Source organism: Halichoeres trimaculatus, unplaced genomic scaffold, assembly GCF_033239565.1.
Source record: "Halichoeres trimaculatus isolate MK-OKI-2021-1 unplaced genomic scaffold, fHalTri1.1 fHalTri1_scaffold_6, whole genome shotgun sequence".
Taxonomy (NCBI): Eukaryota; Metazoa; Chordata; class Actinopteri; order Labriformes; family Labridae; genus Halichoeres; species Halichoeres trimaculatus.
The window spans coordinates 12,202,600-12,218,851 of NW_027437184.1; the positions used below are offsets into that span (position 1 = coordinate 12,202,600).

General features: G+C 39.2%; 2 protein-coding genes across 3 annotated transcripts; both read left to right on the forward strand.

The window, feature by feature from the left end:
* Nucleotides 1-3,180: 3,180 nt before the first annotated feature.
* Nucleotides 3,181-6,844, forward strand: LOC141792024 (hepatitis A virus cellular receptor 2 homolog). The gene is made up of 7 exons (XM_074672774.1): nt 3,181-3,321; nt 5,166-5,367; nt 5,486-5,622; nt 5,713-5,784; nt 5,936-6,024; nt 6,179-6,287; nt 6,519-6,844. Exons 1-7 carry the CDS (start codon nt 3,279-3,281, stop codon nt 6,593-6,595), a joined length of 729 nt encoding a protein of 242 aa, XP_074528875.1. The 5' UTR covers nt 3,181-3,278; the 3' UTR covers nt 6,596-6,844.
* Nucleotides 6,845-7,143: 299 nt separating this feature from the next.
* On the forward strand, nt 7,144-15,833 carry LOC141791480 (hepatitis A virus cellular receptor 2 homolog). 2 transcript variants are annotated; one of them, XM_074671996.1, is made up of 7 exons: nt 7,144-7,268; nt 9,952-10,290; nt 11,844-11,915; nt 12,037-12,095; nt 13,336-13,426; nt 14,115-14,139; nt 15,214-15,833. In XM_074671996.1, exons 1-7 carry the CDS (start codon nt 7,250-7,252, stop codon nt 15,341-15,343), a joined length of 735 nt encoding a protein of 244 aa, XP_074528097.1. In that variant the 5' UTR covers nt 7,144-7,249; the 3' UTR covers nt 15,344-15,833. The 2 variants fall into 2 exon arrangements, with proteins under 2 accessions (XP_074528097.1, XP_074528096.1); XM_074671995.1 differs by lacking the exon at nt 7,144-7,268 and adding an exon at nt 9,341-9,379.
* Nucleotides 15,834-16,252: the final 419 nt, after the last annotated feature.

Below are 16,252 nucleotides of genomic sequence, written 5' to 3' on the forward strand. Positions count from 1 at the left end.
GCATTCTCTATAAACGTAATGAAGATCCTACACAGCTGGTGGCAGGCTTTTATTTTGGAAACATCTGCATTAAAATGAGTATGCATTCATTTTGATTGAAACTCTGTTTAGTGATATTTCTGTGCTTATATCAACTTTTTCTTACCTGTAAAACTTCAGTATGAATCTAAGGTAGGCAGATTTGCGAACACAGCAGATTAGCTGTTACGCAGACAACACCCTGCTCAGAACTTGGTAGGTGCATGTTGTTTTGAGTTTTAAGATGACCCAGTCATAAGTAACACATATTTGATGTTAACTTTTGGAACTGTTTCAGACAGATTACACTTTACAAAAAAAAAACAATCTCTTCTTTCTGTTTTAGCTAAGCTATTACCACCACCTACCACCTACCACAAAGACATAAAACAGCAGACTGTCGTCAATATTCAGTCCACAACAGAGCATGCTTTTAAACGATCAATTACTCTTACCATAAAAATGAAAACACTAAGGCCATGACTTTAATCAAATCCCAAATTGTTTTGTGAACCCTCAAAATGATATAAAAATAGATTTTAAAAAAGATGATTAATTAAAAATCTTTTTATATCTGTATTATTATGTATTATTTCCCTTTTTTTCTGTTTAACATTCTTCTAAATATTTTAAATTTTTGAGACTTTTTGTGTTTCAAAAAGTTTTTATTGTTGTATAAATGTTTTTGCATTTTCATGACACAAATGTGTGTTTTATGGGAGATTATGTCATTCAGTGAAATTTTTATGGTCTCATAAAGCTTTTGTGCAGCTCACCTTCAGGGTCACTTGTACTGCCTTTTGGTATTAATTTCTTTTTTCAAAAGCTTTGTATTCGTCTTTTAACTTTGGTAAGAGTCCGCAGTTTGGGTTTGAACTCAGATTCACCTCTTTTTACCGCTTCTTATTTATTACCCATATACCACCTTCACAAAGACGACTGTGAGGGGAGGTGTGAACAAACAGGCTTTCTTCTTTTCTTCATCCTTTTCCTAAATTATGAGGTGTCAAAGGTCACACAGATTACAGCTGAGAGTGTTTATTATTCAGACAGATGAGGTTTCACAGAGGATGACATCATAGATCACACAACACACACACACACACAGATGAGATCACAGTAATAAGGGTAGGAGCTGTTGGATGGTCTGATTTCAGAGTATTAACAGGTGTTTGTGTCTCGACAATGTGAGGGATCACTATAGTAATTAAATCTTTGTCCAAAACCAACTTCAAAGAAAATTTCCTCTAGATAGGGATTTTTAACACTAACATCAACAGTTTTTGATTCATTTGTAACATCAGAGGTAACTACAGTTTACTGTTCAATTTCTATTTTACAATATTAAAATTTACGGCATCAATGTGATGTATTACAGTATTTATGTATTTTCTTTGATGCATTACAATATCTATGGTACTCACCATAATTTATCACAGTATTTACGGTATTCACTGTGATGTATTACAGTATCTATGGTAATCACCGTAATGTATTACAGTATTTATGGTATTCACTATGATATATTAGAGTATTTACAGTATTCACTGTAATAAATTACAGTATTTATGTTTTACAATGTGATAAATTGCAGAATTTATGGTATACACTGTGATATATTAAATTATTTACAGTATTTTGTGTCATGGCAGTACTCAAAGTGTGTTTCAAACTTTTACCAGAGCATGTCTTATACACTCACACACTTAGATTCTCACACAACCACACACTAACATGTCTGCTGTCACACGGTGTTATCATCAGAGTGATGCATGATGGGAGCTCACACACATATGAAGTATTTATACATGAAGTATTTATATCTGCAGTGATTAAAGAGGAATTCATATCAGAGAGGAGACGGGCCAAGAAACACTGACCTTTGACCCCCGATGTTTTCACTGTCAGCACACACGGGATATTACAACAAGGACACAGGAGGCAAGAAGAGGAGGGAGGAGGGAAGAGGAAAAGAGGGAAAGGAGGACAGGAGAGGATAAAGGAGAGGAATAAAATAAAGAGAGTAAGAAGAGGTTAAAGGAGGTAAGACGAGGAGGGGAGATAGGAAAAGACCCAAGGCAAGGAGGGAGGAAGGAGGAAGGAGATAGGAAGTTAAGAGAGGAGACATAGAAGGAGGACAGGAGAGGACATAGAAAGAGGCAAAGTGAGGAAGGGAGAGGAGGGGAATAAAGAAAAGGAAGAAAGAAGGAAAGAAAGATGGGGGAAAGCTGGTAAGGAGAGCTGGGAGTAGAGGACAAGACAATGAAAGAGATTACAGGTGAAGAGGCATAAAAGGAGGGAGGAGAAGACAGTAGGAGGAATAGAGGAATCAAATAAGGAGGGAAGGACAGTAGACAAAGAAAAGGAAACAAGAGCAGAGAAGATGAAGAAGTAGGAGAGAAGACAAGACAAGTAATAAACAAATTGAGACAGCTCAGGTGAGCAAGAAGGAGAAGAGATTTAAAAGCAGGAGAGAAAAGAGGAGACCTTTAAAAAAAGAGGAGAAACTAGAGGAAACATAGCAGAAGAGAAGAAAGAAAGGAAATGGGAAGAGAGAATGGAAAAAGGAGATGATTGGAGAGCAAGTTTTGAGAGGAGGAAGGAGAAAAGAGCAAAGACAGGACAGAGGAGGAGAAGAGATACAGAAAGTAGAAATGAGAAGAGGAAAGGACAAAGGTGATGAGGCTAGAGGAAAGGAAGAAAAGGTGTGTAGGGTTCAGAGTCAAAGAGGACAGAAAAAGTAGAGGAGGACCAGCAAACACAGCAAAGAAAATGGGAGAGGAGAGGAGGGGAGCTGAATCAGATCATCATTTTCACACTGATGGGTCTCTTACTTCGAACAGGTGAACTCACTCCTGACCAACTCTTTAACTAACAGTTGCTGCCCTCTGGTGGAGACAAACACACACTATATCAGCCAAGAATAAAAGAAAGAGGAGAAAAGAGCTTTGGAGGTAAATGACCCACCTTTGACTCAAATGAGCTCACCTGAGTAAGGCTGAACTTCAGGTGGGCTTAGCTGATGGAGGCTCCGTGAGCTGATGTTAAACAGAACACCGGTGTTCCTCTGAGTGTGGTGTCAGCATTTAACTGTGTTCCTTTTCCTGCTGAGTGTTTTTCCAATGTCTGCAGCCTGTTTGGTAACTCCAGTCTGTCTATAAATACATCAGAGGGACGGAAAGAGGAAGAAGAGTCACCCTCTGTCCTCCGTCTGTCCATCTGTCAGTCCGTCTGCCTTTGTGTACGTCCATCAGATCAACATGCTGCCACTGCTGCTCCTCTCCCTAACCGCTGTCCTCACAGGTGAGTCTCTACCTGAAGCTCCTCTCAGACTGCAAAAATCTTCATTTTCCTTTTATCAATCTCAGACTCTCTCTCTCTCTTTGTATCTGATAGACTTAGTCATTAAATAGTCAAGATTTTTTAATAACAAACACAAGGAAAGTTGATATGTTTTGCATAGATGTAACCTCACAACGTCTCATAGATCCTAGTTTGATGAAAGAAAGGTAACTGTTTAAGTCTTACACCTAAAATCTTTCTCAAATTTAGATCAATTTTCATATTTTATGATACACTTGTATTTGTAACCCAGGATGTATTTCTACTCTGTCTTCTTTTCTGTATTTCTGCTCTCAAGCTCATAAAGGAAGTTATTAATTTTTTTAGTTTTTTTTTCAGTGATTAGTTGTTGGGTTTTTTTACGACATTTATTTAGTTGGCTATCTATTTATTTATGTATGTGTTCATTTGGTGGTATTTTTTATTTTTTTGAATGTAAGCTTAAGTTTACTTCTTATTTGTTTTAACCAAGAGCTAACGTCAGTTATAAAACTTAAAAGCTTTTTGAAAGTTTCAAAAACTGCACTTCCTAATGGCCTACGTCCCCCAAAAATGGCTTGGGTCTGAAATGGCTGGTTTCATTATCAGCACACATTGTGTGGTGAGTGAATTTCTTTTCTAACTCGGCGGTATAGAAGTTATTAGGATAGTTTAATTGTCCAATCAGAGACACAGCTCAGGTCATGTGACTGACGAGCGCCCTATAGCTGCTCAAAATGAAACTTACAGCCCACGCCATAACGAATGTGGCTGCGTCCGCGGATTGGCTTCATTTCTAATGTCAGGAACAGACAGGTGGCGTCGCGGAGGCTACGTCCATGTTTTATTCAGCCTATGGTCCTGCCCCCCGAGCTGGTAGCTTGTAGCCTCCTCTTTCCCCACTCTCGCCCTGTTACCCCACTGTCCTCTATGATCAAAAGCTGCCCGCACATAAACTTTTAAAAAATGCAGTTCTTAGAGTGCTGATTGCTGCAAGAGCATCAGAAATGAAACACCAATTCAAAAAAAAGTCTAACTTTACAGCAAAAATAAACAAGTTCACATCTTGTTATTTTGAAGTTATAAAACCTATGAGTTTTGACCATGTAATGTCACAAAGTCCATATATTATAGAATATATTATGGAATCTCCAGAAGCTCAAGTTATTCCCTTCCCTGCTTTTACTGATCACGATGATAATAGAAAAAAGACGAATCAGATATACCATCACTGTGCTGCCACCTGCTGGTGTTAAACAGCCACATACTTGAAGATGTATTTAATATCTATCCAAAATACTCTGCTAAATGAAGATGAAACTTAAGACAAGTTTTATTTAAGGTCATTTTTTAAACACAATAAATCGTGATTTTTTAAATTTTCTTAAATTTTTTATTAGATTTGTTTAACAGTTTCAGTTAGCTTAGTTTTAGTCCTACTTCAGGTAACAAACACATTTCTGACACTAGTTTTTATTGGTTTCAGTTGACAATAAAAACTTGATTCAAACATAAGGTGAAGATAGTTTTCTTCTTGTGATGATAATGTGAGTTTGAGATGCTAGCAGTTCCCCCTGCCTCCAGTCTCTGTGCTAAGCTAAGCTAGAAAAAAATAAAATACAGTAGATAGTGAAACATCTTGAGCAGAGCATCATCAGATGTTTCCAATGATTGAGTAAAAAAAACGGGTTGACCAGGTTTGTTCAGTAAAAATGTTTGCCGTTTTTTTTTTTGTTTGTTTGTTTCCTGCAGCCTCTTGTGGATGTAAGAGGAACTGCAGCTAAAGAGCTTTTTTTGACAGGTGATTTGATGTTTTTATTTTCCAGTGCCTGTCACTCAGGCACGGGTTTCCACAGACACAGTGGTTGGTGTGGCAGGGAGGAGGGTGATGCTGCCATGTCGGGCAGAGGCAGTAAATCAGCCAGGTGTGGAGGTGTGCTGGGGGAGGGGTGAGCCGTCACTCTTCACCTGCCACAACACAGTACTCATTACGGCTGAAGGTCGGACCACATACAGGAAGTCATACAGGTATGACGTCAGACAGGTAGGATGTCTGAAAACGTTACCAAAGTAACAGCAGGAACATTCCCCAGAAACCTTTCAGGAAAAATGGATGAAAGTCTAACAGGTGACCTTTTCTATGCAGGTACTCCTCCACCTCCCCCTCCTCTCTGTCCATCTTTAGCTCTCGTCCATCAGACGCTGGTTTCTATCACTGCAGGGTTCAGGTGCCTGGTCTGTTCAACGATCAAACGTCTACCATCCACCTCATCATCATCAAAAGTACGTCCCCACACTCAGAGAAGCAATCAGAGACAGCAGATAATCTCACACAGAAAGTGACACCACCTCCCTCTGTCTGTCCTCCTGCAGCTCACTCTGTTGTGTCTGAGTCCACAGACGCACAGGATGCTGGAGACCTAAACACACCATACACTACAGCAGGTGAGTTCAGGAGGCAGAGTACCAGGAGGTGAATGTTAAGGTTTTACCTGGGTCAGATCTCGAAATGTAGGGGCATTCAGAAGCTCTGAAACCTGGATTTAGATGAAAAAAAAACTCTAAATGTAATTCTGAGACTCATTCTTCTGTTCAGCATATTTCACCATGACAGCTGTGACAGAGCAGACAGGAAGTGGTGTCACAGAAAGCAGCTTTACAGAACCGATTGTGGCATTGGTTCAGGTAACAGAAATCTCTACATCATATTAAAAGAATTGAATCAAAGCAATTAAATGTGACTAAATTGTGTGTGTGTGTGTGTGTGTGTGTGTGTGTGTGTGTGTGTGTGTGTGTGTGTGTGTGTGTGTGTGTGTGTGTGTGTGTGGTGTGTGTGTAGTCATCCGTCCAGGAGCAGCAGCTAGAAACTCTTCAGATCTTCATCGGAAACACACTGAGAGCATCGTTCATCATCTTTGTACCTGCGCTGCTGCTAACTGCTGCTCATAGTCAGTTCACACACACACGCACACACACACACACACACACACACACACACACACACACACACACACACACACACACACACACACACACCCTACATCCATGTAAAGTCTGTATTGAACTCCCCCCTAGTGGTCAAATTATGTCATAAGCTTTGTAGTCCCAGCTTTGATAATATGGATGTGTCAACCTGTTAAAGCAAGTATCTGAACAGGTGTCTTGTTCTATGTGTGCAGAAGTCTGGAGAGCCAACCAGAGAGCAGAGTCTGACAAGAGGCTGGACCAATCAGAGGAGGAGGACAGTTTGGTGTAGAGACAAACAAAAACCTGAGACAATCTGTCAATTTTTGGTAATCTTCCATATTTCTGTCCCCCTGGGCTTCCATGCATGCAGTCGCCAGATGAAATGTGTTTCATTTTTCTCCTGTACTTACAAAAAGTCTGGTAGTATCAAACACAATCCTGACAGCTTTTCTCATTCATTTTGAGTGTGTGTAATAATGTGGAAAATATGAATTAAAAACATGATAGCTGCACTGTATTGTAAAGACCAATATGTTGTGTTTTATTAAATTTGCAAAACTTTGTCTGTGTATTCTTCTTCTTGAGTATTTATTTTGCACTACTTCAAAATAAGGCTAAAAAATAAATTTACAAAGATGCTCATAGAACTAACACTCTGAGTTGATGTTATTGAGGATGAAGTAGAATAAAGGTGTGATAAAGGCAATGAGCTGCAGGCAACCTTGCACAAAGAATGAATGAATTGATCATCCATCTATTATTCCATTTTCTTTAAAAAAAAAAAAAAAAAAAAAAAACAAGGAAAGAATCACAGCTTACTCAGGATTGTGTCCAGTTCCTCCCATTGAATGCAGGTTCCTCCCCAAGAATCACCTAAAAGGGCAGAGAAATTGTAGAGCAAAAATTGTAACGTTTTTTAATGTAATTATCATCTGTCCAGAAGATGGCAGCGTCAACATCTGGTGAGGATTATGCTATTTTTTTGGTTCTGATACTTGTTCTACCCCTTTTTAGCTCCATACCAGGTGAGTTATTGACTCCAAATCTCGAAATCAAACCTTTAATCAACTCAACTGTCTGGTTGTTCTGTGGTCGGCTTTCAGACACGATACTTAACTGTAGTGTTAACGTCTGTCGAGTTCTGGAAGGATCACGCGTCGCAACTGTTTCTTAGCAACTAGCATGTCGGAGTTGAGAGTGACGTGCTAAATGGGGAACTGGAGCCCAACATACCTGTGATTGTTTGTTTTGGAGTAGTTTTCCGGCATCAACAAGAAGGTGTCGTTTACATTCCATCAATGTGATGTGGTAAAAATTGCGTATTTTGATGTTAACCTCTTGTACTCCGCGGTACTGAAGGAGGGATATTACATTGAGAAACGTCAAATATGCAACATATCCACCACTTTTAATGTCCGCATACATAACAATTATTATTTTTCTATTAAATAATGACAGGTTTTATAATATGGTAAATAAATAGGGATTAAATTGTTACGTTCTGTTAGCTAGCCATTTGATCGTAGAAGAAGTTGAGATGTAGATTTCTCATTACCCGTGTTCATCAGCGCCAGTTTTCCGTTCGCACTGGTGTTGTGGTCAAAAGAGGTACTGCATGCTACGTCGTCCAGTAATTTCCCGTTTGTATAGTGGTCCGCCTGTCACGTGGGAGACAGGGGTTCGATTCCCTGACGCGGAGGCTACCTTTTCACACTTCTGAACCAGTAACATGGTCTGGATCCACCAAAACCTCCCTAATGCTTACATATGGTTTAGCAGTGTTCGTTTGATTTGGGAGAATTTATCGGGTTGTGCCATCATGTTGTTATTTTTTTTTAATCCAAGGTGACAAAAACCAAGACAAGTTTCTTTTATAAAATAAAGGAATAAGAGGGAATTAAATTTAGACAGAAGTATTTCTTCTTTTGGATTATCTCTTATTGTCTATCTCCTTTCTGTTAGTATAAGAAATCACTCTACTCTGAACAGAATATAATGGGTTTAATTAAAGCTGTTTTCTTGTTTGATCAGCGTGTAGGACTTAAATTTGTAGGTACTTTTTTTTTACAGTGTGAATCCTTGTCTTTGGTTCATGTAAGCGGCTTGGGGACAGGAAACATACAGACAGGAAGTCATGTGCTGACCGTGCTGTGTGAAACAACTGCATAATGTTTTCACACTGCATCTAATCTGTGGTCAGGTAACACCCACATCAGGAGTTATACAAGTGTCGTTTTGGTTGATCAAATCACATTTAATCAGGAAAAAAATAAAGCATTATATCCTCAAAGAGACTTTAATTTAGGTAGTTAAAAAATCTGACTTTAAAGTGAATAGTTTGCTGTATGAGCTGTGTATTTCAATTACTCATTTGACCACTAGATTGTGCTGTTGTTGTGCACTATGTATTTTACAGGCTGAATCATTTGACACTGGAGTCTTTTTCATTAGTTAAGAGTTGTGACATTAAAGGAAAAAAAAAGAGTATATACAGCTTCTTTACCTGAATTTTTTGTCAATTGATTGATTTGATTTTATGTTATCATGTTAAACTTTTTTAGCTTAAAATTTAAACAACTGGAATCTTGGGTCTGCCCCACAGCTTATAAACAAGCTCAGGTCACCCTGCTGCTCAGGAAACCTAATCTTAACCCAGCCCCAGTTAAAAATGACTGGGTACAGGATTTAGGACAGAACTGGACTTTTTCCCCAGTCTGTTTAGGCTCTTAGGTGAAATCCTGCCACTGTGGTAAACTTTGCGTATTTTAAATAATCTCACATTACTGTTTAATGTAGAAAGGAGCTGTACATTGTAAGTAATGACATATATTAATTATTATTTAAGTTTGTGATCATTTCCATAAGTGTATTATTTGTGTCACTTGTTTGGGTCTTATTATTCCCCAGATGAAGATGTGTTTATTTTTTATCTTTGAAGTAACAGAGGATCATTTTTTACAGTGTGCAGAGCAGCTGTGGTGTGTGGTGTGTATGTAATAGTGCGTGTGAGGCAGCAGTTTGTCAGTGTGACTTTTCATCATGAAGATCGTTCTGCTCCTCTTCCTCTTCTCAGGTCCTGTTTGTTTTTTGTTTGTTCAAAGATTTTTTATGTATGTGTTTTTTTATTTATTTATTTATACATTGATGGATAAAAAATGACTTAGTCTTGCTAATTTACAAGTTAAAACATTAATTTTGCTGTTTTTGATTTGTTTTTCTTGTTCATACTAAGTTTGTCTTAAAGAACTTATGACAGGATTAATATTGAATATTGTTCTCAATTAAATTCTGTTTGATGATCAGAGTCAGTAACAGCTTCAGGTCGAGCTGTGACCTGCTAAAAAAAGCTCCTCTTTGCAGGTGCAAATGGCTTCTGAAAATAAATCTCCACTGAGAGAGAAGAGACTCGAAACAAAGATGTGGAGAGTTTCCGTTCTACCCAAGGACTTAGTTTGTCTCTCGGCTCAAACACAGACTTGGTGAAGTAGACTCCTCTCTCACAGGGGAAATGAGGCTAAAAGGAAACAGCAGAGAGCAGATTTAAGGGGAAAAGATGGGAAACTGAATTCAAAGAAGAGCTGTTAAAGAAAGTTTTCATCCTAATCTAAAAGCTGACATTAACAAACTGTGTTTGTGTCTTCCCAGTCGGTGAATGCAGCATCATATCGGTCGTTGGTCAAGTGAGTGAGGACATCACCCTGCCCTGTACATACGACAGAAAGTATCATGGAGCACTCTCAGTGTGCTGGGGTCGAGGAGACATCCCAAGCTCAGGCTGCAGCAACAAGCTGGTCCACACAGACGGACGAAAGGTGACCGCAGAAAGGGCCAGGTTTAAGCTGCTGGGACAACTGGACAAAGGAGACGTTTCTCTGACCATCCTTAACCTGACAGAGTCAGACGCCGGACGCTACGGCTGCAGAGTGGAAATATTCGGGTTGTTTAATGATAAAAAACATCATGTAGACCTGACTGTACAGACAGGTAAGAATCTCCTCTTCAAAACATCTGAATGTTTTATTTCCGCTCCAGCATCACCAGCTGAATCTCAGTCCGTCACCCACAGGCTCTCAGCGTCACTCTGAAACCTTGTGTTAAACAATACTAAGTGTGATACTTTCACTTTGATGAAATGACATTTCAAAGCAGGGATCTCAAACTCGTGCCATGGAGGGCCAAGAGGCTGCAGGTTTTCCTTTCAACCAAAAACTCCACCAGCTGATTTCACTGATTAGTCCCTGCTCTCTGCTTGAAGGTGAGAAAATCAGTGAAATCAGCTGGTGGAGCTTGGTGGAGCTTTTGGTTGGAAAGAAAACCTGCAGCCTCTTGGCCCTTCATGGCACGTGTTTGAGATTCCTGCTTTAAAGAGACTGTGAACAATCTGTTTGAGGGGGATAACAGTGACACCTTTGGCCCAGAGTTGCACGCACATTGTCGTGATGACGGGAGACTTAACAAGGCGTGTGTTTGTCTTGAAAATTTTTTTTACACTACTTTTCTTTGTTCAAGACAAATTTTTACCAGATACAATGCTCTGAGGTAAGGTATTTGTCAATAATTAGATAGTGTTGCTGTGGTTTAAAATGCGATAACAAGCAAACTTTGCAAGTTTGTACCATAGGGTTAGTGGTAAAAAAAAAAAAAGTCTAATTATACTTAATCTGAGACACATCATCTGACAAATAAATAAAAATGCCTCATTTAAAGTTATTAAAAGACAAATATAGTGCCTGAAATGCTCGTAAACAGTAAAAAAAAAAAAAAGCTGCCAATGGGGAAAGGAAAATGAACTTGACAAGTTCCTTGAAATAGGATAAATGACTTCATACAATAATCAATGATAAATGTAACATGTTCATTTCTTTTCCATGTTGCAGATTAATTCAAAGCAATTCAGGTGTCATTTTTTATCTTGAAATAAGATAGTTAACTTGGCTTTCAGGCGGATGTAGCTCATATTAAGTGTAGTAACACAAATACCATGAGTAAGGCATTAACACATGTTTGCATTTCAGATTTTTCAAGGTGTTACAAGATTTTTTTTACACAAAAATAAAATTAAAAGGTGGGAGACTTAGAGTGCACGGCCTCTTTGGCTGACAGGAAGGAGTCAGTTGGTGTCCCCTGATGTTACATTTCAGCCACTGTCTCTTTAAGACACTTCAAAGCCCTCTGGAACTTGGCATTTCATGATTTCCTACAAAGATGAAAGAAAAGATCAGAATGCTGCTGCAAACCAGATTAAAGTTAAAACAATGGGGATTTAGGGGGTGTAGCCACTTTGACTAATGGGTGGGAGCTGCTTGGTGTATCATCATTTCACTCTGTTTTAGGAATCAGACCAGCTGTTCTTGAAGTCAGAGCTTGAGTTCTTGCTCTGATGGGATTTCATGTTTGTAGTCACATCTGACTCTGGTTAGCTGACATGACAACAGCTCATTGCCAAACTTCATGGTTCATTCAAACTGTCCAAAAAAGCACCACCTGTGCTGTGGCTGTATCTGTTAGTTATACCGTCTCTGCTTCCTCTGTTACAGCTGCCCAGGCAACCTCCGTAACACCAGGATACACAGAGACGACTACAGAACCATCACACACTTATACAGCAGGTAAGAGTAGACATGTCTCTCAGCTCTTATGAATCTATTTTTAAATCTTCCCTCATTAGTGACGTTATGCTGCTGACACAGTCGCTCTAAAAACATCTGCTTTCACTTCCTGGTTCTGCAGGACAGCTGACATCCATGGAGACAGCGTTTACTTCCTCCTCCAGAGGCATGGTGGCAGAGGTGATACACTTTCACTTCCTGTTTTAAAAAAGAAACATGAGATAGTACAACCTGGTTTACACCACGAGTGTCAGCAGACTGGTTTTAGCAGAGAGGTGTGAACTTTATCAGCAGTCCCATGTTTTCCCGTATTGTGACATTTGCTGTCATTTGATTGATTGCTCTGAGCTGCTCGAAGTTTCACTCTTAACTTTATTCTAAAGAGTTTGAGCAAGAGTAAAGAGAATGAAACTTAAAGCGTTCGTGGCCAACACCAAGAGGAAGAGCAAGTGAGGGCACTTAAGCCCCATTTCCACCAAGCAGTTCAGCTCGGTTCATCTCAGCACAGCATGCATTTTGTGGCATTTCCACTGACCAATCCGGGACAGATCTCCAAATAACTAAGATGAGCCGTCCCACTTTTTGGAATCCATCGGCCTAAACCGATCCAATCCCAGGAGTTGTAGCTACAACGCTGCAGTCCGTTGATCGGTCAAAAGAATCGTCACTTACCGTGCGGGGTGCACTGTGTCACACTGTTACGGCGTCATGCTGTGATTTAACTGATATGTATATCGGCATCCAGCTTACACACCACCACTTTTAAACAATTCCCTCCTCAGATCGACATTTTCACCCCACTCTCCAAATTTTACCCTCAAAATGCTGACTCACTGATCAAACTCTGAAGCTGAATGGAGAAAGAGTTTTAGCACAGTGAGCCTCAACGTACAAGGTACATCAACCTGCTACAATGAGAAATCATTGAGACAGCACTTTTTATCTCTTGCTGGGCTCACATTTGTGTCTTCAAAAAAACACATCAGCTGACTCTCCTGGTGCCCAAAGTGCTGTCTTTTAGCTAACAGGAGTTAGCATTTACATTGCTTCTCAAGTGCTTCCGTGGCTGTTAGGCTAACTGAGGGCTCAGGCTTACAGACTGAAGTGGTGGAAATAAGAGGCAGGGAGACACCAGAATCAATTAAACAGGCTTCATTTTCCCAGATTGGTCTTAAGTTACTGCTGCACTGGGGTATTCACAAAGAAAATAACATCACAATCAAAGCAACAAAGGAACAAAATCATACTCAAACTGAAACTAAAACTTACATGATACATACTTAACACAGAAAATAAGACAACAGGGACTTGAACTTCAAATTGATGTTTTTCAACAGAGCACAGTGACAAATCTGCTTACTGAAAGGGTTTTTTTGTTTGCGCGCGTGTGTGTGTGTGTGTGTGTGTGTGTGTGAGACAGCAGGAGGAAAGCAGCAGTGTGACGCTGGTTCTGGTCTTTGTTCTGTTTGGGTTTCTGGCTTTGGTCACAGCAGGTGGAGTCTTCTACATCAGTAAGTCAAATCTCGACAGTTTGTCCTCATTTTTTCCTTTATGACTTTCAACAGCTCTTGTTCTCTTGTCTGTCCTAACCCATCTGTCCTCAAAGCATCCTCGCTGTCTGCTCTCGGTGTTCTTTCTCCTTTAGCAACTGTACCTTTGTTCAGAATCAGGTTTTATTGCCACGTATATTTGCTCATACAAGGAATTTGAAGTCTTTAACAGGAGGGTCCTTGGCCCCTAGGGGTTGAAATATTTCAATTTTCACTTGTGTCTTTTTTTTTACTGTCTTTAAACACACATCAATGGATTTACTGAAGCTAAAGATGTTACATTTTAGTCAGAAATGAACTCATTCAGTAACAAAGCAGCTCTCTCAAACTGCACACAGGTTCAGTCAATATTCGCTTCCAGCTCCTCAAGACAGAGGTATAACACTACCACATGTTTTATTCTGGCTCTGTCAGGTTTCCCAGAATAACGAGGTACATTTATATGTAGTAATAAAAGACCCCTGCTGTAGCTGATAGCAAGGAGGCTGAAGGCCCACCTCTTTAACTTGCACTTGATCACCACAAGTCTTCACCACAAAGACTATGTCCTCATACAGTGTTCATTCATTTCTTTACTTTATTCAGACTTTTTTTTTGTAAATCTGACTTTCCTCACAGTTAATTACTGCTTTTCCTTGTGTTTCTGCAGCAAGACGATGGAGGCAGCTCAAAGTGTAAGTTTTATCACACACCTCTGTCACAGTCTTTTCAATCTTTTATTTAAAGCATCTCAGAGGTAGAACAGCTCAATGATTTATTTCCTCTTTAACGACAAGTCATGACTCAGTTTGGATTTTGTGAGTCAGCAAGTTTTTCTTCAAGCTCTCAGCCCTTAAAGAGTCCACAACCTGTGTTTGATAACGGAATTATTGTCATTTACACACCATGGGTTTTTCATGCCGACAAACCACAAAACCACAAAGAACCCGAGTTGGAACAGAAACTCAGGATTCACATGAAACTGGTTTATCATGATACCTAAACCATCCAACCAGTCTGTATTCACACAGAATGAGCAAACAGGAGAAGATCCAACTTTATCTGACTCCATTTAACATCTCTGTTTGATGCTTCTCTCTAACCTATATATGAGCTTTATCTTTATAGAAGGATGAAAGTATTATTTTAGTCCTTCAAAACTCAATGGATAAAGTTTTCTGAATATTTTAAGGTTTATCAGGGACTCTTTAGAAGTCGTAAAGTTTGTCCTCACATATTTCACACTCAGGTTTACAGTCTCAAAGAAAGGACCCTGACTGACACAATTCAAACCTGAATGTTGCTGATGTGTTGACTGCAGCAGGTTTCATTTTGCCAGAAACAGACAGTATGAGACGCGTAAGGGGGGGAGATAACACCCCTGAGGTTTCCTCTTCTGATGATGTGACATTAACAGAGCGGCAAGGAGATGCTCGGACTACAGCTCACATCACACGCATTAAATGTCAACACGCAACTGTTGAATTCAAAAGAGGGGAGACACGAGACCACATGAGGACATGAACAAACCTCAACTACATTTCAGTTCTCATCAGGGACAGGAAGGAGTGCTTTTTAATGTGCAACAAAAGAGGTGCACTGAAAAAGATGTGGAGGTTATTTTGAAAAATTCAACAACTTTGAATGAAATTATTCAAAATTCTTTCTTTTTTCATCCTGCCAAGTATTTGGGTCTTGATTCATCTGCAAAAAAAAGTGATTGATTTCTGAATGACAGGAGTTTAATGTGCTTTTTCTCCGTGTTTCAGGCCTCAGCAATCAGTCAATAACACAGTTCGATTCAGCTTCACTACATCCACGCTGCAGCTCCACAGACGAGAATCAGTCGTGGAAAATATCTACCATATAGATGGAGGAGAGTATGAGTACTGCCCCTGAGCAAGCCCAGAAGCTCCACCCAGTGACCACTCGACCAGCTCCAGACAAAAAAAAAATTCTCACAACTTAGCATTCAGAGAATTTGCAGATCTGAAAATAACCACCAGGAGGACAATTCAAAGTTGTTGAAAAAAAAACTTGGTCTCCCAGAGTGCATTGCTGTGTAACAGTCTCAAATGGTTTTCATATAAAAATTATTCAAGAAGTGGGCAGAGTCTCAAGGTCAAGAAATTGGTCCATTCAGCCCATTCAGACGTGTTAAAACTGCAGTCACATGAGTGTCCACTTGAGGTGTGCTTAGGAAGTACTAGAATTTTTTGTGATTTTCTTGGAATTAATGTCTCTTAATTTTGCTTAAATAACAACATCATGATGCAAAAACTGAGTAACTTATATTGAATATGTTAAATATATATTAAATATGGTATTAAACATGTTTTCTGAAACCTTTTATAACATTTGTAAAACAATCAACAATTGTAATATTTAACTGTAGAGACCAATGTTCTGCTTTTGCTTTATTTTTCCATATAAAAAAATGTGATGATTCATAAATGCTCTCAGCCGCTTAATTGCTGGTTTTTAAAATATGCCATTTAGATTTTTTACATAACTCCCTCTGAGTAAATTCTCAAAATTAGAAGCCCTTGTGACTCTGGCTCCATTGACTCAGGTAACAGCTGTTTTTTTTACCTGTTTTTCCTCTTCTTGATGATGATGATGATGATGAAAATGATGGGTGGGTAGAGTTTAGGAGCTCTGTGGACCTTATAGATTTACAGTTATATCATACAGGGAATTTAATCAATGTGATTACACAACATGATCTATTTAAGTTTTAAAGTGAAAGCATCAGAATCCTTAGATTCAAACCCACTCTTTAAGAATAGTCCACTTCACGGAAACGGC